The sequence below is a fragment of the Rhamphochromis sp. 'chilingali' genome (genome assembly GCF_963969265.1).
Source record: "Rhamphochromis sp. 'chilingali' genome assembly, chromosome: 12".
In the NCBI taxonomy this organism is placed as follows: Eukaryota; Metazoa; Chordata; class Actinopteri; order Cichliformes; family Cichlidae; genus Rhamphochromis; species Rhamphochromis sp. 'chilingali'.
In genome coordinates, this window is record NC_137939.1 from 32,769,549 (window position 1) to 32,796,930 (window position 27,382).

Genomic DNA, 27,382 nt, shown 5'->3' on the forward strand with positions numbered 1-27,382 from the left:
TTATTATAAAGTGAAATCATTTTTTTTCTGTCTTGGTGAGAGACGAAGCTTCACATCCAGCTCAGTCTGAGTGGAGCTGCTGTTTCGACACAGGATGGAGCCGGTGAAGCTGTGGCTGAATGCCATTTAAAAACTCCTATTTGAGAAACATATACCAGTTCTGATGTGCTCATGCCATAGATGATATATAAAAATAGACGAGTGGAAACTCTGCATTTACGACGCCGTCCTTAAGCACGCCTTCTTTCTAATGACCAGCAGGAGGCGACTCTTCTAGCTTGAAAAAGAAGTCCAGTTGGGTAGAATTGGGAAAACAATCCTTGGTTCTGCTCCTCTTTGGCCTCTGCACACACTTTCCTGTTGAATTATTGTCTCATTTGTTACTTTGAAGTCTTACTTAAAACAACATGATGTTTAGTGTTTTTAAATGTAATGAGGCATGAAAAAAGCTGGACAAAGACGCAGACTAACAGCCCCAGCTACGCACAAAAACAGCAGAGCATTCATGCAGTCGAGAACAACCGGACTCTTCAATATTTCCAATGTTTTTCATTGTCTCTGCTGTCTGAAAAAGTATGACCAAAAATGGGTTTTGTCGAGCAGTTTCTGGAGCATAAATGGCAAATAAAGTACGCACTGTTTTACCTCAAACCCTTATTGAACAAACCTCTCAGCTCTGAGGGGATAAGTGACACTGGAGGCATTTCTGTCATTGGCCCGTGGCGATAGCAGTATCTAGGTGGTGACTGATAGGCGGCTGCTTATAAACCGAGTGGTGTTTTTTCCCCCTCAGAAGTTTCATTGTTTGAGTTAAGTGAGCTGCAATAATTCAAAGAACGGAGACAGTTTGACATTTTCAAGTTAAGAATTCATAGATAATTACCAGATGGATAGATTAAATCTGTTTTTTGCTTGGTAATGTAAACGTTTGGAAATTTTAGGATATTAAAAAATAAACCATTTTAAATTTTGACTTTAAAACTGATCCACTTTAGAGTCACGTTTACAAGGGAGGTAATCATACCTTATACAGTCTAGAGTTCGTAGTCAAAGCTTAAGCAAAAGTCTTTCAAGTATTTGAGCTGTGCAAATACATGAAAAGTGGTCTGTTAGTTTGGAGCTGACACAGAGTAAAAGTTCATTAAATGTAAACATTTAATAAACATCACCAGAGTGTCACAGCACCGAGGCCTTCCCAAGACAGCCCAGACATGTGATCTTTCCAGCATGTCCCGGGTCTGCCCCAGGGTCTCCTTCTGGTTGGAAATACCCACACACCTAACCTAGCAGGCACCCAAGAGGTGTCCTTGTCAGATTCTTAACAATATCAACTGGCTCCTTTCACTGTTGAGTGATTGCTGCGCTACTCTGAGCTCTTCCCGAATGACCTATCTGCTCATCAAATCTCTCCGGCTGAGCACACCCTTTGGAGGAAGCTCATTTCCGCTTTTTGTATCAGTGATCTTATTTTTTTGGTCGCTACACAGAGCTTGTGGCTGCAACTGGCGATAAGGACATAGATGGAGCATTAAATTAACGCCCAGCTCTCTCTTTACTGCAACAGCTTTGTCATGACTGCAGACAGTGCAGTTCATCAGTCAGTTCCTCCCAAATGCCTCAATTTATTCCCAACCTTGAGCACTTCATTCTGTTGTAAATGAGAACCGTAGCTCTTAAGTTCTGAGATGCAAATTCTTATCCTAGCCCGCAGGTGATGAGGCCAGCAGGACTTCGTTTAACAGACTCAGCCCATGAGTCTGTTTTACCTTTATTACTTTGAAGTCTGTGTATCTATCTGTTTTTCTGACCGCTTGAAACTCCAACTGTCAAAAAAAACATATGTTTATGTCGATGTGAAGCTGTTTGTGCCGTTCATTAGCTCGTCTGTTAATCTGTTATCTGTTAGTCACTGAAGCTACCTGGTGCAGATATCTATTGTGACCGGTGTGTCTGTGTTTGTGCAGGACTACCCCAAGAACAGACATCCGGGGTGGAGCCGAGGATCAGTGGCCTACCATGCAGGTGAGAGATTTTAACTCAGTTTCCTCTTTTTTTCTTATTTCCCCTTAGAGGGTTGGGTTTCACAGAAAGAAAGTCATGTGTTGATTGTTTGTCTTGTTTTTTTTCCTCTCGGTGTGGAATTACCCCCGTAGAATACATAAATTGGATTTACTTCCTCTGAAGCATCTTTTGCTGCCTTTAGATGCCAACATCACAGAGGGACAACTCGGCTTAATGTTTAAGGTGCCTAACACAAACAGAGATCAAGGAGGATTGTAGACACAAAGGCTGATAAAACATACGGTGACAGCATCAGAGAGATAAAACGGACCAAATCTCTGTTTCTCTTTATCTGCTTTTCTGTGGGAGTTCGGTCAACTTTGTAAGTGATGAACCAAAACCCGAGTTTAGTTAAAGTTATCTTTATCTCCCTTTGCTTCCACACACACACGTTCAGTCTTGATTGTTTGTGACAACAAGCCTGTGAACATTATCTATCCAGGCATCTGCACAAACCCCCACAGTTCCCATTCCAGGCCTCACTAACAGCGCTAAGAGATTAGCTATCAAACGCTTGTGCCATGATATGGGAATAGAAGCAGCTAGGTAGGTGGTTGTTATTACTTGGTGAAGCTACTGTGGGTAGCCAGCTCTTTATCTGAAAATCCAGTGTCACAATTCAGATCTTGTTAGTCCTTATCTGACCAAAGCAGTTACGAGCTAGCTGGCTTTTATCTGCTTTATTTTGTTCTGAAGCATCCCATTGTTATTCTTTCTCAAAGGGGGGTTTCTGCTGCTCTTATTCTGAATGATTCACCATAACACACTATAAATGTCACTTTCCGTTCATGTTTTTCCACCACAAAAAGGGTAGGATTTTATTTTTAGAGGAATGTTTATATACTTTATTCCATTTGACCTCCAAATAAGCTATCAAAACACATTTTCTTGTTCAGTCCGCACATTCCATTTATGTTTTGAGTTAATGTTTATAATCCCCATATCCCTTTGCAGATTCCATTTATACTTAGGATTTATTAATAATAATAATAGTTGATGCTATGCATCCTGCCGGGGTCTGTGGATGATGCCTCATTGCTGAGTGACAGACGAGGCCTGTCTTTCACAGAGGCTCACTGTGCCAGTCCCAGAGGTCTTGCGCTGCGGTCTGCCTGGTTTGGCTGCTGTGCATTGAACACCACAGCAATGTGCACGCCCCAGTAGAGCTCGCATTAATCTTATTTGTTACAGACTAAAATGATGTATGTGGTTTTCCACGCTGTGCATATGAGGTTTGCTTTCCATGCTTCGGTTAATGTGTAGACTCTGATCCAGCAATTCAAAATCAACAGTCAGAGCCTTTTCTTCATGTCTCCACGCATCCAGGATTTTCACTGAAAGGCTCGTCAGTCTCAAGAATTGTACATGGATGCGCTTTGGCAGGGTGACAAAAGTAAAAAAGCAATATTTTTTAGAGTACGTTGACGGTTTTTCGAACATTTTGTTTCTTAGGGATACCAAACTACTCTTACTAGCATTCTTTGCTAAATGTGAGACATAAAGCTGCAAATGTTTGACCTTCATCATCCGCTCTAGTTGTTTGTGGTCTGCCTTTCTTCCTCTTCCTGATTGTGTCCATCTCAGGGCACACTCTTGGTCTGAAGATGTTGCATATTCAGTGAAGACACCCATTGCAGAAGACCTTGATTGGTTGGTAGAACTTCACATCGCTGTTGTAGAGGCTTAGATTTGTGTTCTGTGTAAGCTGTCTAGATTTCCAAATGGAGCTGAGCCTTCTGAAAGCATCCTGTGCTTTATCTAACCTATCCTCGATAATAAGTTCCACCTTAAAGTTCAGGGTACACCTGTATTCATACGTGAACAGTTCTTCCTTTAACTGTCAGATGACACGTTACAACAGCCTGACTTGGCCTAGCATGAACCTTCAGTGAGTGTGTCACCACTGCTTCAGCATATGCCATACTACGATCAACTTATTAAACTCATAGTTTTGTCTCAGTTTCAGATCAAGTGATCATGTAAATAGATCTTTGGTTTCCTGTTGTCCTTTTCCAACATCGGAGTGCTGGTGGCCAATGCAGGGCCAGTTGCATACATTGCAGTTTTTCATTGGACATTGGCTGCTTGTCCACTCATTTCAGTTCAGCCCTGACCATTTTCAGAGGAGTTTTCCCCCCTTTCTTAAGCAACTTAACACTGAACTATGAATCATACATAAAAAACAAAATATTAAACATAAAAATGCATCTAGCTTTGTGGAGTCACCCGTATTGTGTATTCACATAACAGCTCGACAACTTAGGAAAGAGCAAATTTTAAATTGTATCTTTTGGCACTTTGCTACTAACAGCCTGTCACAAAAAACAGAATTTGCTCCAATTTCTTTTGTTGAATCTATGAAAAATGCCAAAGATAACCAAAGTTTTATGGGCATAAAATAGTATTTTTGCAACAACAAGGTGATTTCCAAATGGCTGTTAGCTGGAAACTTGGCATATCTCAGAATGTGTGCAAATTAAAGAAACCGGAGAAGTGGAAGACCTAAAAAAAAAACCTATCTACAGCAGATTATCAGTATCTGAAAGTCATGAAATAGGAAAACAATCCAGCAAATATCTGACATAGGACCAGGTATACATCAGTTGTTCCCTGCTTTGCTTGCTCATAGGGGGTCATATGATTGTTGGGTTTTTCTCTGTGCCTATGAAGCGCCTTGAGGCCACTTTTGTTGTTATTTGGCGCTGTATAAATAAAATTGAATTGAATTGAACTTTTTACTGAAACCTCATCAGAAATGGTCTCAGTGAAATGGTGACTGTAAAGAAGCTTTTCTCAACGAAGGGAAACTGGCTGAGGTATGCCAAATTACACAAGAATTGCCCTGAAAATCAGTGGTGATGGAGGCTTTGTCATGGTTTGGGGCTGCATTTCTCAGTGATGTTAGGGGCCTTGTCAGAACAATAGTTGTGAATGTAGAAATGTACTGTCAGATTTTGATCCACCATTCAGTGCCATCTAGAAATTATTGTTTACTGCCAGTGCAGTAAAAGCATAACTGTGTAGAAAAACACACAATGTAACATCATCAGTCATGGATTCGCCTCTCCAGAGCCCGGACCTCAACATTATTAAAGCAGTGTGAGATCATCTGGACAGAGGACAGAACAAAAGGCAGCCAGCATCCAAAAAGGAGCTTTGAATGTCCTCCAAGACTGGAGAACTATTTACGAGGGCTACTTAATGCATGATTTTAAACATTATCCATATAAATATAGCATTACATTTTAATTACATTTTCCTTTAATGGAATCACTTTTTAAATGCTTTGCATAGCTTTGCACTCGTGCAGTGTTAGATTAGTATGAACAGTCTATCAGAACGTACAGAACATGGCTACAGCTGAGTGGATATATACTGTATCAGTTTACTCTGACAAAGCCGACACACTTATCTACATCAAAGTGCTGCAGAACAACACTGGTTTGCACAGCTATCATCTGCTTTCTTTCCACCTTGCTTATTTAACCCTTTAAGACCTACCATAGAACCAAGTCCGCCAGAGCTTGTATTATATTTTTACATGCTGTAGTGCCATTTTTGGGAGCATTTCAAGTTGCTATACATAAATACAACCATTATAGCCCAAATTTTAATAATATGTATGCATTAAGTGCATAGTAATTACATAAATTGCAAAAAAGTGCAATAAACTACAAAAAAAATTGAAAATTGTTTTTGTTTTTTTTAACATACATTCCTAGTTAGAGAAATTTAAGAGGCTTATCCCTCAAAACTGTAAATACAAAAAAGTTGCACAAAATAATTTCCCACCACAGGAAATTTATTTTGAGTGTCTTCATAGTTTTATTATTGAAATACACCAATTTTTATATACTGCAGGAAAAATGAAAATAAATATTATAATCAAATTTGCAAAAAAACAGCATGTGCATCAAAATAAACTATTTCCAGCAGTGCAATTTGAGTCCTAAGCATAAGTCATAAAGTCAAACATAACCTTTAAAGACACCAGTATGCTTGTATAGGCCCTGAAGGTAAACAACCACATTTCCGTGTCATGACGTCACTTCCAGTTTCGGGCAGGTCATGGCGGACATGCGATAGTTCGCGCTGACGTCTATTCCAACGTAGGAAGAGTTACGAACAGCTGATCGGATCAGCAAAGTGTGTTTCTGGAATATTATGTTTTTGTTGCTGCAAGTGCTTTTTATGCAATTTTTGCAAAGCCATATGTGGAAGGAAACCATGACCTAGGACAAGCTGATGACATGAGATGTAAGTACAACTCCTCTGGTTTCATATGCAAAAAAAATTATTGCGCTAGCTTATGTGGTTGCAGTGCTACCGGGATTTAAAAATAGTTACGCAAAACGGAGCGTGCCCGCTCCGACCGGCTTTAAAGGGTAAAAACGTCTTCTCACAGAAAGAAGGCAGGGGTTGCTGTAGTTGCATGTTTCATTGTAACATAACATAAAACAACAGAGAAACAACTGTTAACTTGTGGTGTACATTACAAAAAAAAAAACAATAATTAGTTTAAGGCCTAGTAACGTTTTAATTGTCTAGTTACTCGTCACACGTGTCTTTACTTTTAATCGAGGGTTGTTTTCATCTTCACGTTTCTTTATTACCATTGGACTGCTGGAGCATTGTTCTGAGATAAATTTTTGTAGATCTCTTGGTTTGATATTGAATTTAAGTTTGTAGCGGGCAAGAAGGATGAAGGTCTAACAAAATAGGGTCTGCTCAGTTCCACAGAAGGGCATGTTTCTGCACAGAGGTGTGTCTGTTATTTTATGGTTGTGTTTTTGTATTAGCCCTCAGTACCTGAACCAGCAAATATCTGCCAAGTTATTCTTGGCAGGTCTTGGCTCCAAATAAACACTTAAAGCTGATATCTATACTTTGATCAGTGCTGTTTTTCTCTGCATTGGCAGTACAGGAGTTTATCATTATCTATTAAGAAGAAGGTAACGCAGTAGATTGTGTGATTTACAGGAAAAATGGCAAATTGCATCACGCAGGGTGACATTTGTCCTTTTTGTATAAACTTTTATAAACAATTTGTCACCAGAGCTCTGTTTCTTTTGGCCTGATTTATGGTACATAGCAGCGGACACGCAATCAGTGCTGAGCTGCATCACATTTGATGCGTATTATTGACTTTTGAGGCTGTTATTTTAGTCCTGATAAGTTCCAGGTATTTACACAAACTGTATTTCCAACAATATCACTGCTTCTTTGTACAGCTTGTATAGTCTGAGAGATCTTTGCCCGACGCTGGTGTTACAACGAGTGTTTGCATTGGAATTTTGCCCAGTGTGGACCTCCATCCTTCGTGCTTGCTCCACACATTAATGGGCCATGAGGTCCCTATGCTGTTGGTCCCTGTGGGCCCTGTCAGGAGTAACCAGCCATCCAACCAGTGAGTGCTCCTCAGCAAGCCTCATTAACCCAATCAACCCCCCGCCCCAAACACACACACACACACACCCCTCTTCCAAACACCCCTCCATCAGTGACTCACACGTGCTATGACTCAACACCCGCAGCTGAAGGTTGTGCCCGACCACCACAACCACCATCCATCCCGCTCAACCACGCCGACCAAGATAATAGGACTCAGTCTAACTTCAGTGACAGGGTTTAATCTGATTCAAGCTCAAGTTCTGCAAAAACAATTATTCAATAGCAACTTGTTACGTAAGGGAGATAATATCACCCTCTTACCTTGGGACAGATTAGTTTTGGATGGCATTGTCTGTACCACTTAGGGGCACAAAGAGAGGCTGGTAAATACTGTCTGAATCTAGGCTTTGTGGCTATAATTCATTTCAGTTAATTTCAATTTATATTGTGCCAAATTGCCAAATCACAACAACTGTTGCCTCCAGGCGCTTTACATTGTAAGGTAAACGCCATACAATAATACAGAGAAAATACTATACCACACAGTGGAATTCATTTGCAATAATTTATCTGACATATTTATAATGTTACGACCCGAATCTGCTAGAGTTCAGAGGGGGTAAAAACAAAAGAGAGTCTCACTGGGGAAGAATGGAGTCGGAAAAGTTTTTTTTAAAGAAAAACCTCAGCGAACTGAAAAATAATAGCGGCATTGACTACAAACAACCAACCAATACAAAGCAAAACAAGGGGGGGGGGGCGTAATAATAATAACAGTCTCTGATTCTGCTCATTCCAGCTTCATAATTTTATTCTTGGACTCTCTTAGAGTAGTAAAGTAATGAATCACTTTTCAAAATAATCCTTATCCTCGACCTCGGAGCAGCCCGTCAGGCAGAACCCGCATGTCGATGCTTCAACTACAGCGGGTGTAGCGACTTCCACAGTCGCTAGAGGCCGGGGATGAAGCCTGCCTATTTGCCTGACGCGCTGTCAACTTTACGCAATAATGCGAGAGGTGGAATTGTTTGCTTGTTTATTAAAGTGCTTTGCGATTTTTACAGAGTAGTATCATCGGCTCCTGATTCAAACTCTTACAACATCACAGGCTCTAATATAACGAAGCGAACATGTAGTGCAGCGGTCAACAAAAACTACGGCTACCCAGCCCTCGTCTCTGTCAAAATCAAAACCAGTGAATGACAGACTGACAACGCCCATTTATGTCACCGCTAGCACCCACGTGACTCCCATAACAACCAAACAAATAAAAACCCAGTGATCATCAAAATTCAATACATTCAATTATGGCTCCTACACACCAGCCCCTAATTATTAGGATCCCTTCTAATAATTACCCATAATTAACCAAGTAGGAGACATAAAACATGCAGAGAAAAGTCAAGCATTTACTGTATTTCAATATTACCCACAGGAATCCTATAGGTAATCTTAAAGTCTATCTTAAAAGAAAAATGAGAGACATTTTATGTCCAAATACAATCAAAGTCTGATAATTGGACCCAGAAGTCTTTAACTGTGATCTGCCTCCAGCAGTAGACACAGTTTGGTAATAGGTCGATCCAGGCAACTAGTCTGAGTTTTAATCCGAACTTGACGAACGAATCCTCTTCGGTCAGGAAAAGTCTTTATCACACGTCCCATTGGCCAAGAGTTTCGAGGTGCCGAACTGTCCATGATGAGAACCAGATCTCCCACGATGAGGTTCCTTTTTACTCCAATCCATCGCTGACGTTCCTGTTGCTGTAGTAGGTATTCCTTCACCCATCTTTTCCAAAACAAGTCAGACATGTATTGGACTTGTTTCCATCTTCTGTGTGTGTACATATCAGTGGAATGGAATACTCCTGGTGGTAATATCGGTGAGGTCTTTAACAGAAGAAGATGATTAGGGGTCAAAGCTTCCAGGTCGTTAGGATCCATTGAGGCTTTGGTCATTGGGCGGCTGTTAATGATGGCTTCAACCTCACAAAGTACAGTATGAAGACCTTCTTCATCCAGGTTTTGTACTTTCATTATGGAATTAAGTACTTTGCGAACCAGTCTTATCAGTCGCTCCCAGGTTCCTCCGTGATGTGAACCTCCAGGTGGATTAAAGGTCCATTTAACTCCCTTTTGCAGAAAGACGTCATTGATTTTTACCTGGTTCCAATGTTCAATGGCAGTTCTAAGTTCACGTTCAGCACCTACAAAATTGGTTCCGTTGTCAGAACGCAGTTCTCGAACCTGACCTCTTCTTGCATTGAAACGTCTGAACGCATTAATGAAAGAGTCAGTATCCAGTGATGGAGCAACCTCAATGTGAACAGCACGGATAGCAAGGCAGGTGAATATAACACCGTATCTCTTCACCACGCTCCTCCTACTTTTTACACTGAAGGGTCCGAAGTAATCCACTCCCACCCGCGTGAATGGAGGTTCATCTGGAATGATTCTTTCATTGGGCAAATCCGCCATCTGTTGATTCACTGGTGGAGCATTAAGACGTCGACAGATGACACATTTAGATAACACTTTTCTTATTGCTGTACTAGCTCCAATCAACCAGTACTTTTCTCTTAGCTTAGACAGCATGTGGTTACAACCACCATGTCCAACTTCCTGATGTATGTGTCTAAGCAAGAGCTCGGAAATGTGTTGATCCTTTGCTAGTATTATGGGATGTTTCACCTCAACTGGCATCAATGATCTACTGAGTCTCCCACCGACTCTGAGAATTCCATCTTGCAGCTGTGGGCAGAGTCTTCTTAGAGGACTTGATTTTATAATGGGTTGTCCCTTCTCCAGATTCACAAGCTCCAAGGAAAATCTCCTCCTCTGACAGAACTTGATAATGACAACCTCAGCTTTGTCCAGATCTTCCACTGTAAGATTCTTAATCACAGATGTCCTCTTAAAGTTCCTCAGCTTTTCTTCCACAAATGATTTCTGTTGCTCTTTGGTGACCACTGGCTGTGGTAAGCTTGAACACAATTCTCTCCTTTTCTTCACAAAGGACAGAAGCAAGTCCTTAAATTTTAACAGCCATGCCACTGACTTCTTAAGACGTGTCCAGGTGGAAAAATGTTTAAACAAGCGAGTAACAGAATTTCTCCAGCTTGCTCAACACTCACTGTGGCAACTGTTTTTACCTCAGGATCATCAGATGCAAGCAGACTGATGTCATCTGGGTAGACAGGCCATTCACTCCTAGATTGTAGAAGATACTGAGGCCCAAACAACCATTTTGTATTCTTCATAAAAACATCGACTTTCACTCCTCTTGAGGCCATATCTGCTGGATTACTGGCAGTGTCCACATATCTCCATTGCGAGGAAGATGAAACTCTTAAGATTTGTGAAACTCTGTTGGTCACAAAAACCTTGAATCTTGAAGTCTCACTCCTGATGTATTTAAGAACAGAAGCACTGTCTGTCCAAAACACAGAATCCAGAAGTTCCATCTGCAGCTCTTTCCTCCAGAGTACATCCAATCGACTGGCCATGGTTGCTGCAATGAGCTCCATTCTCGGGATGGTAAAGGATTTAAGAGGAGCGACACGAGTTTTTCCCATAACAAACGCACAGTGTCGTTCTGAACAAATGTTTTCAATCAGCAGGTAGGTCACTGTTCCATACCCATCCTCACTGGCATCACAGAAATGGTGCAACTGAGCACTCGTGATTTCTCCAAATCCATCAGGTTTCAGACAACGACTCACTTCAAACTTGCTCAATAGCTGGAGCTGCTGGAGCCATGTTAACCATCTTTTGGAAAACAGCTCTGGTACGTTATCGTCCCAGCCGATTCCTTCCTGGCATAGATCTCTTAGGATTTTCTTAGCAGTTAAGACCACAGGACTTAGCATTCCAAGAGGATCGTAGATAGAACTGACAATTGAAAGGATTCCTCTTCTGGTGAGCGGTCTGTCCTTGAGCACAATCTTGAACTTAAAAGAGTCTGATTTTATGCACCACTCCACGCCCAAAACTCGCTCGATCATTGAGGAATCCAATTCCATGTTCAACTCTTTCATTCCTGTGGCTCTGTGACTTTCAGGAATTGATTCCAGCACTCCAGGCTTGTTGGTGATCCACTTTTTGAGCAAAAATCCTCCTTTGGCACACAAAGAAACCAACTCGTGGTACATTAACACTGCTTCCTCATCAGTTTCAACGGACACAAGACAATCGTCCACATAAAAACAGTGCAACAACTTCTTCACAGCTTCCTCACTGTAGAGATGTCCAAAATCATCCGCACACTTTCTGAGTGCAAAGTTGGCACAACTTGGTGACGAAGTTGCCCCGAAGAGATGTACATTCATCCTGTATTCAGATGTTGGTTGTTCCAGATCACCTTTAGGCCACCAGAGAAATCTCAATAGATCTTTATCTTCAGCTGGAACCATGACTTGATGGAACATGGATTCAATATCTCCCATAATTACAACTGGCTCCTTCCTGAATCTTGTGATCACTCCTATTAAAGAGCTTGTAAGATCAGGTCCTTGTAAGAGTTGGGAGTTTAAAGATGTTCCATGATAACTCACTCCACAGTCAAACACAACTCTGAGTTTCTTCTTGGTCGGATGGTAAACACCATGGTGTGGTATATACCACAGCTTGCCATCATTGCGATTGATCTCCTCTTCCGGGACCTTTTCAGCATATCCTTTAGCCAGAAGCTCATTCATGAACACTTTGTACTCAGTATGAAACACTGTGTCTCTCTTAAATCTCTTTTGTAGAAAGCGCAGACGTTGTTGAACAACTTTCTTATTGTTTGGCATACTGATACTGGCATTCCGAAAAGGTAATGCTATCTGGATATGACCACCCACATATTTGGCAGAGTTAGTCACTATTTCCAGAAATCTCTGATCCTCTCTTGACCATCCAACCTGCTCATCAGCTTTGCTCTCAGGAAAGTCATTCTTGAACTGTTGCTGCCAAAGCTCCTCCAGCGTGACAACAGAAATTCTGTTGACTGTAACTTGTGGATGCTTCTGATCACTTGTAGCTTCACAGTTTCCTGAAAGTGGTCCATTGATGGTCCAGCCAAGCCTTGTCCTTACGGCATACGGTCCTCCATCAACACTACACACCACTTCCAGAGGTTCCAAGGCTTTGGGAATGTTTGTTCCAATCAGAATTCAATACATAGGTTGGACTAGTTAGCTCCCTCTTACTAACTTTGTTCATATAGAGCAGGCTTATTACTAAAGCAAAGATCAATGCCTCTTAGATTTTGATGCTGAGCTACACAAAAAAGCCCACCGCTCTCCCATGATAGTTTCATAATGTGATGTGATTGGCTGAACTTTTTAGTGTGAGCAGTGCAAGCATAGTGTATGACATCACTCCATTCACACTGACTGAGAAGTGAGAGCACTAAAGCCTGAATAATGTACATTTAGAGGTTGACTGAATTCCTCCTATTTGAAAGAAGCTGTTTTAGCTCATGCTCCTTTAACTCTTTCCCCCATAAAGACAACATTTTATGACCTCCCTTGCACCCATAATGACAAGGTTTTATCCTCAGCATATATTGATAAAGACATGGTTTTCACGACAACTAGGATAGTTTCCAGGCTTTTCCAAAGGTAGCTGCATAGATCGAGACAACCCTCACTAACCAGACTGAGTCATTTTGTTCAATTACCAGGCCTGAAATATATCAGAAAACATAAGAGAATGGGACACAATAGAGAACAAAATAGTTCTTAGTGCTTGGAAGTAGTGCAAAGAAAAGACTTGGTCTACATAGAGTCTGTGTGTGATTGGCCAAAGTGATGGGGGTTACTCATACCATGGCTCGGATTGGTGAGGTAGGTGAGCAGGGGTGGGGTGTTGGGGGAGAGTGTTTAATGGCATTCTGAATGGCCCAGGGACAGAAGCTGTTTGTGAGATAAATAAAGAAAAGAAAAATAAGACAAAGACAATTTTACAAAAAAATTGTATGTGTTTAAACGTAGGACAATAACATTTTTAGGCTCATCAGAGATGGTTGAACAGATAATACTCTAAAAACTTTGATGATTTGAGATGGAATGACCCCATTAAATATTAGGGAGAACCCATCTGTGAGATCATAGAGATCCAAGACCAGAATATTACCTGAAAACTGAGCCTTAAAGAGTTGTTATGCTTAGTATTACCATCTACCATTGTAACATTATACATTTTAAAGAAAATTAGGAAAAGCAGAATAGTCATTTGCTCAGTCAGGGGATTATTAAAGTTGTTGCCATCTTTCTCTCAAAGTGCTTGAACTAATTAATTGACTGACTCATGGTTTTTGGCTGTAAGGGGATTATATTCCTCAGTCAACCTTCCAGCATGTTTGCACATGTACAGTATCTGCATTATGTTCATGCGGCCATGACTAATTTTAACCCACCACATATCATCCACTTTTTTCAGATGTTGTTTTACTTCGTGTGTAAAATGTCATAAATATTGAAAATTTTCCAAATTCTTTCTTTTTCCAACCAAAACCCAGAGAGAGTCAAACTGGAAAAGATTTAGCCACATAGTATTTGAAAAGGTAACCTAAAAAATGAAAATATTTGTTTAAATCTTGATCCATTAATCAGCTTAAAAACCACCAAAATATTAAACATCACATTAGTACCACTATATATCGTAGAAACACCTGAAGATGTGCTGGTGTTGATGATGTTGTCCCTACAACGGTGTCAACAACAGCGTTGCTACAGCATCGTCACTGGAACTGACTGATCACGTTTTGCAATGTCATAGCTTTGCCGATTGGGAAGAAACACCACACGTGGGAGAATTTTGCCTTCAGGGCTTTCTGCCTGAAAGCCAAGCCAGAAAGGCTTTTTAATACATGGGTAAGATTGTGAAAGAGTCTATTTTAATGCAAACCCATGAACTTTTCCTAAACAAATCCAAGTAGTATTCGTGCTTAAGCCTAACAAAGCAGTTTTTTTTTTTACCTAAACCTAACCATACTCATTTGGCAACAGATTTTTTTAAAATAATAAGTCCAGTAAGTCTAAAAATAAAAACTCCACGCTCACTTTTAGATTCACATGGGACACAAAACCCAGACTCATTGGTAAAAGTCCCATGTTTGATCCCTTCACACACAGCTTTGTCTTTATGTGGACTTTGTCACTTTACATCATTAGCTGTAGTTTCTGTGAGATTTTTAGTTTTTATTAGTTTCTCACCAAATGCCAACTGGGAGAGCCTCCAGCCACCGGTGACACTCGCAGTTGTAGCCATGAGAGCATGTCCCATGTTGGGGGTGCTTTAGAGATGATGCAACATGTGGAGTTGAGACTCTCACCACCAAATAATATCTCCTGTTAACTGTACATTGGTTATTAATGGTTTAATAGATGATTGTTGTGTACAGTAGGTGGGTACTTACTTTGTATCTTGTATACGGCTCTTTATTTTATACCTTTGAGGACTCATTTGGAGTTGGGTATCCTACCCAAAGAGGACTCAGGCTTGTGGAACTGGAGATTGAGCCACCAGCCTTATGGTAAGACAGCAACGTGCTCTACTTCCTGAGCCACAACTGCCTAAACTGATCTGATAATAAGTGTACATGAAGTACATAACAGTTATGCAATAGCAGCTATGCAGTGAAGGAAAGATCTAGAAAATACCTTCATGATAAGAATCCACATCCACAACTCACACTGTTATATTCACAAGGAAAACGAGAACATCAGATCATCAACTGACTGTTGTTATTGGACTTTGCTGTACATTAAGGTGTACAGTAGGGCATAGAAATGGGGCTATGACATATATCTTGTACTTTTCATACTCAAAAAATGGTTCTTTTGCTCATTAATCACACTTCTTGTCAAAGAATCTGGGCTACCATCATATTTTAGCCCTGTAATAGACTGGTCCAAACTGTGCCCCACCTTTCTCCTTATGATTAACTACAGGGAGTGCAGAATTATTAGGCAAATGAATATTTTGTCCACATCATCCTCTTCATGCATGTTGTCTTACTACAAGCTGTATAGGCTCGAAAGCCTACTACCAATTAAGCATATTAGGTGATGTGCATCTCTGTAATGAGAAGGGGTGTTGTCTAATGACATCAACACCCTATATCAGGTGTGCATAATTATTAGGCAACGTCCTTTCTTTTGGCAAAATGGGTCAAAAGAAGGACTTGACAGGCTCAGAAAAGTCAAAAATAGTGAGATATCTTGCAGAGGGATGCAGCAGTCTCAAAATTGCAAAGCTTCTGCAGCGTGATCATCGAACAATCAAGCGTTTCATTCAAAATAGTCAACAGGGTCGCAAGAAGCGTGTGGAAAAACCAAGGCGCAAAATAACTGCCCATGAACTGAGAAAAGTCAAGCGTGCAGCTGCCAAGATGCCACTTGCCACCAGTTTGGCCATATTTCAGAGCTGCAACATCACTGGAGTGCCCAAAAGCACAAGGTGTCCAATACTCAGAGACATGGCCAAGGTAAGAAAGGCTGAAAGACGACCACCACTGAACAAGACACACAAGCTGAAACGTCAAGACTGGGCCAAGAAATATCTCACGACTGGTTTTTCTAAGGTTTTATGGACTGATGAAATGAGAGTGAGTCTTGATGGGCCAGATGGATGGGCCCGTGGCTGGATTGGTAAAGGGCAGAGAGCTCCAGTCCGACTCAGACGCCAGCAAGGTGGAGGTGGAGTACTGGTTTGGGCTGGTATCATCAAAGATGAGCTTGTGGGGCCTTTTCGGATTGAGGATGGAGTCAAGCTCAACTCCCAGTCCTACTGCCAGTTTCTGGAAGACACCTTCTTCAAGCAGTGGTACAGGAAGAAGTCTGCATCCTTCAAGAAAAACATGATTTTCATGCAGGACAATGCTCCATCACACGCGTCCAAGTACTCCACAGCGTGGCTGGCAAGAAAGGGTATAAAAGAAGAAAAACTAATGACATGGCCTCCTTGTTCACCTGATCTGAACCCCATTGAGAACCTGTGGTCCATCATCAAATGTGAGATTTACAAGGAGGGAAAACAGTACACCTCTCTGAACAGTGTCTGGGAGGCTGTGGTTGCTGCTGCACGCAATGTTGATGGTGAACAGATCAAAACACTGACAGAATCCATGGATGGCAGGCTTTTGAGTGTCCTTGCAAAGAAAGGTGGCTATATTGGTCGCTGATTTGTTTTTGTTTTGTTTTTGAATGTCAGAAATGTATATTTGTGAATGTGGAGATGTTATATTGGTTTCACTGGTAAAAATAAATAATTGAAATGGGTATATATTTGTTTTTTGTTAAGTTGCCTAATAATTATGCACAGTAATAGTCACCTGCACACACAGATATCCCCCTAAAATAGCTAAAACTAAAAACAAACTAAAAACTACTTCCAAAAACATTCAGCTTTGATATTAATGAGTTTTTTGGGTTCATTGAGAACATGGTTGTTGTTCAATAATAAAATTATTCCTCAAAAACACAACTTGCCTAATAATTCTGCACTCCCTGTATTTAAGTGGATGGAAAATGTGTGGATAGAGCCTAACAGGTTCGTTTTTTAATTTTTGGTTTAGTTTTGGTTGGTTATAAAAACCTTGAGCTACAGTTCTTTCACTACAGTATTAATAGTTGAAAAGCTGATATGCTGTTGTTATTGTGTTATAGCATATGCAGTATAACACTCTGTGGTCCACATATTGACACCTGTGAATGACCAAATCGAAAGCTTTGAAAGCTACTGACTTGCAGGCACCTGTTTGAAACACAGCAGGAAGTGGCAAGACCATCCTAGAGCCTGTCACTATCTTATAAATTCCTGGCAGCATGATTAAAAAGTGTGATTTGGTAGGTTGCCATGGGTGCTCAGTTTGGATCCAGGTAATCCAACAGCTCACCAAACCATCAGCTGAGCTGTACATCCCTCTGAGGCTTCCTCTGCCTCAGATCTGGACCAGACCGTAACAGGGGAGTTACCTGATGGAAACTTTACTTTAAGTCTTATTTCTTTGAGAACATTTGCCATCAACCACCAAGGTATACCATAGCTTCACTGGTGCAGAGACTCTGCAGCCCTGCCTGTATTGCTTAATTGTGCAGTTTCTCTAACCAAGGAAGTATATTGTTCACATATGCATCAACTGGGGCCTCACTGGAAAATGAACCCAGGATGTATGTCATATCATATATCATCATCACACGGCATCTGCCATGCGGTTTTAACACACGGCAGATGCCATGTGGGCTTATCGCATTTTGTTTGTGATAAACCCACACGGCATCTGCAAATGGAATTTGAAGTACATTTTTAGCAGCATGTGCACATGCATGTGTGGGATCACGAAAGAACATAAATATTTAGGTTTAATTTTTCATGTTTTTGGAATCAGTGAAGTCATTGTTCCCTGGGCAGGGAAGCCCGCTCTTTTCCGGGCAAACTCTAGTGTTACCAGAAAGTTTTTCTCTTCCCAGCTGGTCTCGGTCGTCAGCCAGGCGCTCTTAGTCGCTCAGGAGCCACAGAGCCTGAGCTCTCCTTCTGAGGGCCCAGCGCCAAACCCTGAGCCCAGATCCATTTTTCACCCTCTTGTTGCTCTTGCTGTAGATATAACACCTGGTGGTGATGACAGCTACTGACAGTCTAAATCTATTATCAAGACTTCCAGTTTAACAGCATCACCAATCTGCTGCTTCGTTTAGCTTCCTTGGTCAACACCTCTATGCTAATTTTAAACTGCCTATTTTCCAGCCCTTTTTTCCCCTTTCCAGTATAGCAGTTTTCATCCTCTTTTGCACTAAAACACAGCAGATGCAGTGAAAGGCCCGCTATAAAATAAATAATCATTTTGAACCGTGAATCATCCAAAGCTACTCTTTAAGAATCCAGGAATAAAAACATGGAACTGGAAATGAGCAGATGAGGTCCCCTTTAAGGGTCATTAACTTCCACTTACACCCACCATAAATTAGCTTTGAACTGGTTAAAAGCAAATATATTAAAGGCCAATAAAAGGGATGTGAGCATCGTTAGTTTTAGTGAAACCAAAAAGCATTTTATCATTCATCAGGCCATCAATAGAGTTGCCCGTGTGCAGATCCCGCAGGAAATTGAACCTCATAGCTGAAGAAAGGAAAAACAAAAAACATCAACAGTCACTTCAGAGGTCAATAAGAAATATCAGATACCTGAAAAACTGAACACTAATATGGGCAAATATAGGTAATAGTTATATGTCTATTATTTTTATTATTTTTATCTGTGTAAAAGTCACTTTTTCAAGAGTGACCTGATGAAAAGATCTTTTAACAATGACAAACGTAAACAGTCACACAAATACAATGACACACAGTACAAGCGACCACAGACCACGGAAAAAGACGTTTGTTATGACCAGTAAAATAAATAGTGGTTTACTCCATGCAGCAAACAAACTCAGTGACATTGAGCAGCTTCAACCAAGGTCATGTGACATAACTGCTGATGACGCAAAGTAGGTTCAACTTTTCATTCCAAGAGTTTGATGAACTACCAATGGGTGCAGCTGGTTGGCAAATGAGGGGACAGTAAATGCGTTTAATGGTTACCTGAACAACCAGAGCCTTTAAATTTGCTCACAGTAACTAATTCTGATTGCAGTACTTTTGAGCACCTGTATTTTTTGCAGCAGAGCTTTTTGGGGGGCAAATATGTGGAAAATATAGTAAGAGTGATGGTCATGTTGATTATGGTTTTTACACTACAGCCGTAAAAGCCTCATGGGGTTTTGCCATCACTCTGCTGGGCGGGCGGGTGGCCAGGCAGCGTGGACATCCAAGTTTATGAATGCAATAACTTGAGAATGAGATGACGTAGGAGTTTCAAATTCATACCACACGGGTATGAGTCTCAGTGACCTTGACCTTAAGGTGTGTCACAGGTCAACGATTGTTACACAGGTGTAAGACTCTATGGAGAAGAACTGGACTGAGGATATGAGAAAGGTGTGAGTGTTGATTTATGGGGCTGCTTTTGTTAAACCTTCATGATAATTATGAGGAGATGCTTAAATTCACTGGGTAGATTTTTGAACTTAAATGGCTGCAGTTACACTGGGATCTGATGACTTTGAAAGTCAGAATTTTTCCAAATGGCGCCCAGCCGAGTTCATTGTTTTATTTCAACATGTTTGTCCTTACAACACATCCACATAAAGTTCACAAGTATCCAGATTATGATATCTTGGCGTCTGCTGCAGTTCCATTATTTTTTTATGTTTCTTGTGGATGTGCAATAGCAAATCTACTAACTGCCAGCAAACTGTGAGCAAGAATATATAATTTGCTGTAGGAAACATCCCTCCAGCCACAGCCCTTGATGCTCTGCCAGGCTCTTCCTACCTTTCCTCTCCCAGTCAGCTAGCTCCAACCGTGGGCCCCAAACCTGGACTTGCACACCCGAGCTCACCTCTAGCGCCAGTCCTTGTCGCTCTCCAAAGCCCTGCTCGTCTATTTTTAGCTGTGCTGCGCCTCATGCCGGCGTGGCTCCACTGTTTGCCTAGTGTGTGGTGTTGTGACAAGGGCCCGCATGGGAGCCGTAATGATACAGTGTCTCTGTCTGCCTCCCGGTGCTCAGATAGAGATTGTTTAAACAGTATCCTGAGCCGGGGACGGGTCCCATGACAACTCCATAAATATTTACCAGCAGCAGCCACGCCGCTTCACTTGAGGAAAGCTTGTCTGCAGGCTACCTCTGCAATGTTTTTCTTTTGCCCCGTTTTTCCATTGTCGCTCGAAACTGTAGTGTGTGTTGTTTTGGTGATTTCCTTTAGATGTTGTTGATGCCTTTTTTTTCCCCTTCTTTTGAGAAAAGTGTTTTTAGTAGTGGCTGGTTTTTTTTCCGCCTTTACACGTCATCATCCTGCTGGAATGTCAGGATGTCCTGTATGTTAGCGCTACGCTGGATGTACACACGTTGGCCTCTGTGGTAAACACATTAAAAGAAACACTGCGGTCCAGTTCACTCAAGTTCAGCCTTACAGCTTGAAACTTTGTTGCCTATGTTACAAATACTTCTTCATTAAACACCTACAAATTAAAAGCATTTCACCAATGAACTGCTGCAGTCAGCCCTGTCAGGATGCGTCACACAAAAGTTATTTACAAGGGATTGCAAACTGTGGCGGTGTCCACAAGTGAAAGTTGGAGATACATTTGAGAGCAAGTGCTCATGTATGCTCATTAGTGGTTGTTTCTTTGGGTTACTTAAACTTGTCTGGTGTGTGAAGGAAGCTAAAATCATGTTACAAGCTGCAGCTTGCATGTTTAAGGGTTGGAGTAACAAAGCCAGAGACGCTAAAAGTTCCTTTGCTACTATTACTCCTGCTGCTACTAGTGTCAGTTTTTTGCTTAGATTTAAGTGATTGTGCAGTATTTATTGCTTTTTAATGAGTTACCCGTCACGGTTCGAGTCACGTTAATTTATTTAAATGTTTAGAAAGTGCTGGATACTGCAGGAAACTGCTAGAATATTATGTAAGAAATAATTATAGGCTGTATTGTTGGTGCTGGTTTCACGTCATGCTTTCATAATTTGTCATAATGATTGTGGTTTGAAAAAAAAGTTCAGTGTAATTAATCCTGCAGAAATCCTGAGCACAAATAAACAGAGGAACAAATTCTTAATAAACTGGTTAAATGGATAGCTTACAGTTTATTTCTCTCACTCTCTCATAGATGATGGAAAGATCTTTCACGGCAGCGGAGTCGGAGATGCTTTTGGTCCTCGCTGCTTCAAAGGCGACATCATGGGCTGCGGCATCATGTTCCCACGAGACTACATCCTGGACGGGGAAGGTGAGAGGAAAGCTGCAATTACACTGTCACTCATTAAAGAGGTTTGTTTGTCCTGAACACACCTCCGTGATTGTATCGATGCCGTCATCTAAGCTGGTTATTTAAATAAACTAGTGAAACAATTGCTTGACAGTATTTCTTAAGGGCAAGAATCAGGCGTGCAGAAGGCGACTGGTTCACAGTCGTGTACCTGTTCCAGTCTTAAACATTCCAATTTCGTGGATTTTTTAGGTAACAGAATGCACGAACAAATGCACTTATTGCCACTACAGAATCAGATCTGTTTTTGATGTTTTAAGGCAGCGGTCTCCAACCTTTTTTGCGCCACTGACCGGTTTATGCCCGACAATATTTTCACAGACCGGCCTTTAAGGTATCGCGGATAAATACAACAAAATAAAACTAGTACCGGTACCGAAAAAAAGAAGATTTATTCATAACACACGTGAAAAGACCCAGGAAAACCGCGTTAACGATAAAAACGATAACAAAATAACGCTGAAAACTGATAAAAACCCTGAAAACCATACATTTCACACCTGAGCCTCTACTCTCGTGGCCCGGTACCAAACGACTCACGGACCGGTACTGGTCCGCGGCCCGGGGGTTGGGGACCGCTGCTTTAAGGGGCTCAGGATCTCAGCCAGTTAGTGTAACTGTTTGGCAGATAGAGATTCATGTTGACTGACTCTTTTAATGATATTATGAACTGCTGCTGATGAAATCCCATATTAGATTATTTTCCCACACAGGTTTGAATGGTGAACCCCTCTTTGTGTCTGTTTTTGCACCCAATCACACTGTTGATCTTTTGCAATTTAATTTCAAACATTATAAGATTTCTGCTGTTATTAGTTTTACAACTTCTATATTTTGTTATATTCTCAGTTCTTCTTACTGTACCATTTTCATGTAAAAAATATCAAATTATTCTTTTTTCTAAACTTTGCATTTAATTTTTATTTACATTTTGTTCAGTTTCCCAGGATTTTTGTATTTACTGCTATTAAGGAATGTGTTGCACGTGAAAGAAATAATGTTCAAACTTACAAGTGGCCTCAGACAGCAGCTTATGTCATCTAACCATATCTGTCTCATCACACTGTGTTACCTGACCTTAGGTTTTATTAGGGAATGACTGTGAAGTACAGCAAGCTGCAGCCTCTTCTTAACCCCACAGTGTGTGCTTTGTCGTCAGGGGACACAGATGACTGGGATCGACTGGACATCCGCCCAGGTCACGCCAGCGTCCAGAATGTTCTGTACCTGAATGACGAGGCGGAGGAGGAGGAGGGGGAGGATGGAGAGGAGGCGGGAGAACAGGAACAGGAGGGCAGGAAGGTCACGGTGAGGAACAGTTTTAAACACAACACAACCTTGTTTAATTTTTGCTGTATATATGTAAGGTGAGGTATGTGTGTTCAGGGTCTTTGGCCTGGGGCGGGGGGGATATTCAGTGCTGCCCTTGGTTAATGAACCCCAGTGATACTTCTTGTGAAGAACAGATAGAATAGCAGAGCTCTGTGCTGATGCAGGTGCAACAAAAAGCTTTCGCGTTTTTTTCCGGTACCTTTTGGAGCAGTTTAAGTAGTAACATCCCCGAGGATTGTACCGAGGTTTTGGTGATTGAAGTGTTTTTAGAGCTCTTCTTTGAGGAGTCTTGATGCATGCTCAATCATCCAGGTAAGGGAATCCCAAAAATTGATTCTGTTCATCTGGAAGTAGCGTTTGCAGTGGGAGAAATGTTTTATCACTCATTCAGTCTGAGCTGACTGCAGGTTTCCCCAACCTTATAAACAGTACATTTGCTCAATGACTGAAACTAGCACCACTGACGAAGAATGGGCTGTGAGGTCAGTTTCTTGATCATTAATATGCAAATTGTCATGACCTTTGATCAACAGCCACTGATCAATGACAATTGACCAATGGCCATGAGTTGGGGAATGGCTGCAATCACAGCATTGTAAGATGGCGAAAGATGTACCCTTAGGCCCACTCCTCGATTCAGAGATGGTCTTTCCCTTTTCCTTGACTCTCCGCTCAAACCAGCGTTCCTCCCTGTCCATGATGTGTGCGCTCAGAGTGTCCACTGTCCTGTAGGTGTAAATAGACTGCAGAGTCCTGGCCTGACGAGGTAGCTCTTCTGTGTAGTGCCATCCGCTTAGCCAGAGGTTGTTTGGTTTCCCCGATGTATAAATCACGGCAATTCTCCTGGCACTTAACAGCGTACTCTATGCTACGCTGTTTGTGTCGGGGGGACCCGATCCTTGGGGTGGACCAATTTTTGGTACAGTGTGTTTTGGGGTTTAAAAGCCACAGAGACAATGTTTAGAGAAAATGTGTCTCCGTGTTTCAGGAGTATTTCATATGCCATTAATCTGTGGTTGTTGATCAGTGGTCATGACAATTTGCATATCAAAACTGACCTCACAGCCCGTTGTTCGTCAGTGGTGCTAGTTTCAGTCATTGAGCGAATGTACTGTTTATAAGGTTGGGGAAACCTGCAGTCAGCTGACACTGAAGAAGTCACTTGGATGAGTGACGAAATGTTTCTCCTACGTCCAGATGAACAGAATCAAGTTTTTGGGATCTTTGAGGAGCACTTCTCGTGCTCTGGTTTCTCCGACTATTGACTAACATGTTAGGTTAAAGCTGCCTCTATCAGCCCATTAAATTCTTGCAAAAGAGATTATTAATCCAAAGAGTTTCACTTCCTGGTTAAACAAATAATAAATGAAGTACAGGTCAAGACCTTTGCACATAGACATTAACTAGCTTGATTTGAGCCTGCAATTCAATGGAACAACGGGCTCATTTAGTGCTTTTAAAGTTTTTTGCTTCACTTTAATAAACAATCAATAAACATTTCATATTACGTTCTTACAAATATTGTAATTTACCCTTTTTACTTTTATCTCACATCCATGCGTGTACTTGTACAGAGTATATTTTCCACTTTCTTTTTCCACTTCTGTATTTTCTTCTCAAGTTTGCTCTTAAATGCCCTAAAGTGTTAAATTGAACTTGTTTATACCTGCAGACATCCTTAAGTACAGTAATGGAAGATGACCGTGGGTGCTGGGAGGAGTTTTTAGATCATGAGCTCTGCTGCAAAAGCTTGGTATTGTGCCTGTGATTGCCTGAGCATTCATGCTGCTATACATGATTTATCACAGCTATGATGTTTTCCACTTGCCAGCAAGAACCATAGAAGTCTGAACAAGTATCCAAAGTCAGCATTGTTGCAGTAAGATCTAAATTAATGTTGATTCTGGGAATTAAGAAGGCGGTATATACTTGTTTGCGTCTGATTTCACATGTCAACCAGCCACTATGGGAAACCAACTGAATGTGTAAATGTGAACACTGAGGTGGTGACCATCTTTGAGATAACGCATGACCTCTCACTAGCTAGACTTGTGGCAGGACTTCCTGTCCCAAATTCCTTATGTAAGTGCAGATCCCGAGTCATAAAAATCGATCTTTTGGCAGCATCACGAGAGGCAGAGAGAGCTGCAGCAGATAGTTTGGCTCCAAATGGATTACATGAAGACGCAGAAAATGCTGAGACAAACTAAAACTTCAGAAGAGTTGTGACAAACTCTCCAAGATGCTAGAGGAACAAACAACCTACCCTCTTATACACTGAAAAATGCTCGTCTATATTGAAGATAACTGATTATAAATTAGATGGTGGCCACTGCAAATATTGATTTTCTTTTTTCTATTTACAAGAAACCGAGGTACTTAAAATCCTCCAGTCGGAAAGCAACTCGTCCACGACCCGGGCACTTCATCCTTTTTCCAGCTGAGGAAAAGGCTAGGTAGTGACCGAAAGAATGAGATGGTGGATACAAGTTGAGGAAATAGGCTTTCTTCTTAGGTTGGTTGGCTTATCTCTTAGAGATGGGGTAAGGAGTTTAGACATGCAAGCAGAGAGAGGCTAAGAATAGAACCGCTACTCCTAAACATCAAAAGGACTCAGTTGAGGTCGTTTGGGCATGTCCTACCTGGAGAAGGCCCGGGTTAGACCAAGGGCACGCTTGAAAGATTAGCTGGGCTTCTGTGCTCAGGCTGCTCCCCCTTTGACCCGGGCCCCTAATAAGTGTGGATGGGTGTGGGTAGTGCAATTCCTTTAAAGTAAATTGGCTCTTGTTCTCCAAAAACCATGAAAGGTCAGTAAAATGAAAGCTTTTCTCAACTCTGAGGCGAGTGATTGATCTGCCTCCTGTGGGGTTCCCTTATTCTTCGCCGCCTTCTTCTTCCCCAGCCTTTTCTTTATTGCCACCTTCCTCGCCACGACCTTCTTTGTCTTCTTTTGGTGCATTGCTGCCTCCTCTTCTTTGGTGGTTGTCACCAAAAATGAAGGATTCTCCACTTCTCTGCTATTTTGAGGTTGCTCAGTATTACAGCTCCTCCTGAACCACTGCCGCCCTGCCAAAGTTATTATGGTTAAACTAAACTACTAAACTAGACCGTTGAAAAAAAAAAAACTGAAACAGTTTTGTGAACTTGAAAATACAAATAAAAAAAACTAAAATTATAGAGGAAATGTTCTGGGATTTCTGATTTTTGTTATTACAAACTAATTGGGGATTGATGGATCTTGTGATTGAGGCTTTGGATGTCTATAAGACAGATCTTCACTGGTTTTCTTCAATATACAAAACTACAAAATACAAAACTATAATAACTCTGCCGTCCACTTCAGTAGACTTTCTACATTGTGTTTTTGACCTAATCTCTCTTTCCATAACATTTCTTTCTTTTCTTTAATGAATTTGCTTCATAATGAAAAAATGCTTTACTGATGTTTTCTTATCATGAATAAAGTAGTCTCTATGTCCAGTCCAGAGTCTGCTAATTACGAGTTTGACTCTTCTATTGATCACTATGTTTCTTGATATTACAAAAATTTTATTTTGCACTGAGTATAAATTCCTCCCTGTTGTACTGCTGTCCCAGTTAAGTTGACACTCTCCATCTTTGTCCTTATGGATAATTTAATATTTAATTCTGTGTGAGCTTTTTTGATCGTGACTTTTACCAGTTTGTTCGACCTCTCGTTGCCCGGAATCCACACATGTGCTGGAACCCACATAAGTGCTATTCCCTTCCTGTGTCCTTGGCACCGGAGCGCTCCCCTCCCTGGCCTTGAGTACTCTGGCCTAATTGCTGAGGAGAATCAGCTACACAGAAAGGTGGCACCTAAGGCTGGGAAGAGTTGAAGACACACCCACAAAGGCAAAATCACAGCAGCCCCTGCTCGAGCCGTATCAGTTAGGGTTTTTTTTAAAAAAAGGTAAAAATGGCAGCTGCCACTTCTTTAAAGAGCTGCTTCCTTGCTTAGCTGACTTTTCCCTGGTGAATAGTCTGAACATCATATGTGCTACAGACACAAAATATGCTTCCAATTGAAATATATCCAGAGTCACAAAAAATGAGTATTCAAGTCCATGAAAATAACATATAGATTGCTTTTTATTGTGTGTGTGCGACTTCTTTACATTTTGCTATCAGCCCTGGCGGCCCTGCTTGCCATCTGGGAATCACTCTAATTTAGCATAAATCAGTGGCTCTCAGTTTTTGGGTAGCGGACAATGAGATGGAAAAAAAGGAGGTGAAACAAGGGGAATAAATACGTGGAGCGGTGGGGGAAGTGAACTAGTGATTGAGACCACAAAAATTTCAGCAAAGTGTTTAACAAACCCATAAAGCAAATGAGAATTAAGACTACACAAACTTCTTTTTGCCACTAGAAGAGTCACCACCTGCTGGCCACTGGAAAGAATGCAAGTTTATTTAAATATACATTAGGTGCACTTTTCAGACCCTCAGGCTATTCTTGTCTCTGTATAATAATTGAATACAGCTTTGGAGAATTTTCTTTAAGTAACCGAGGCACAAATCATGTGTAGTGTTTTGGATTGTTGATTGTTGGTGAACTCTTATAAACAGAAATTTCTGTGCATATTTTGTTAAAACCTACCCCGAGGACTTCAGCGTGTATATCCGTGAAGCTTAAAAAATGCAGAGCAGGTTTACATATTATAAGAGTTAAAGCATATGTCCTGTATTTTCTTCTCGAATGTAATCCTCCTCGTCTCCTC

The 27,382-nt window shown here is 41.2% G+C and overlaps 1 protein-coding gene across 2 annotated transcripts in view; it reads left to right on the forward strand.

The window, feature by feature from the left end:
- Positions 1 to 27,382, forward strand: part of spryd3 (SPRY domain containing 3) — a 79,976-nt gene that overhangs the window by 46,622 nt on the left and 5,972 nt on the right. For both annotated transcript variants that reach the window (XM_080898508.1, XM_080898509.1), the window contains 3 exons: positions 1,965 to 2,022; positions 21,150 to 21,269; positions 22,468 to 22,616. In XM_080898508.1, the coding sequence (XP_080754634.1) occupies positions 1,965 to 2,022; positions 21,150 to 21,269; positions 22,468 to 22,616 (327 nt within the window). The remainder of the gene's footprint in view (positions 1 to 1,964; positions 2,023 to 21,149; positions 21,270 to 22,467; positions 22,617 to 27,382) is intronic.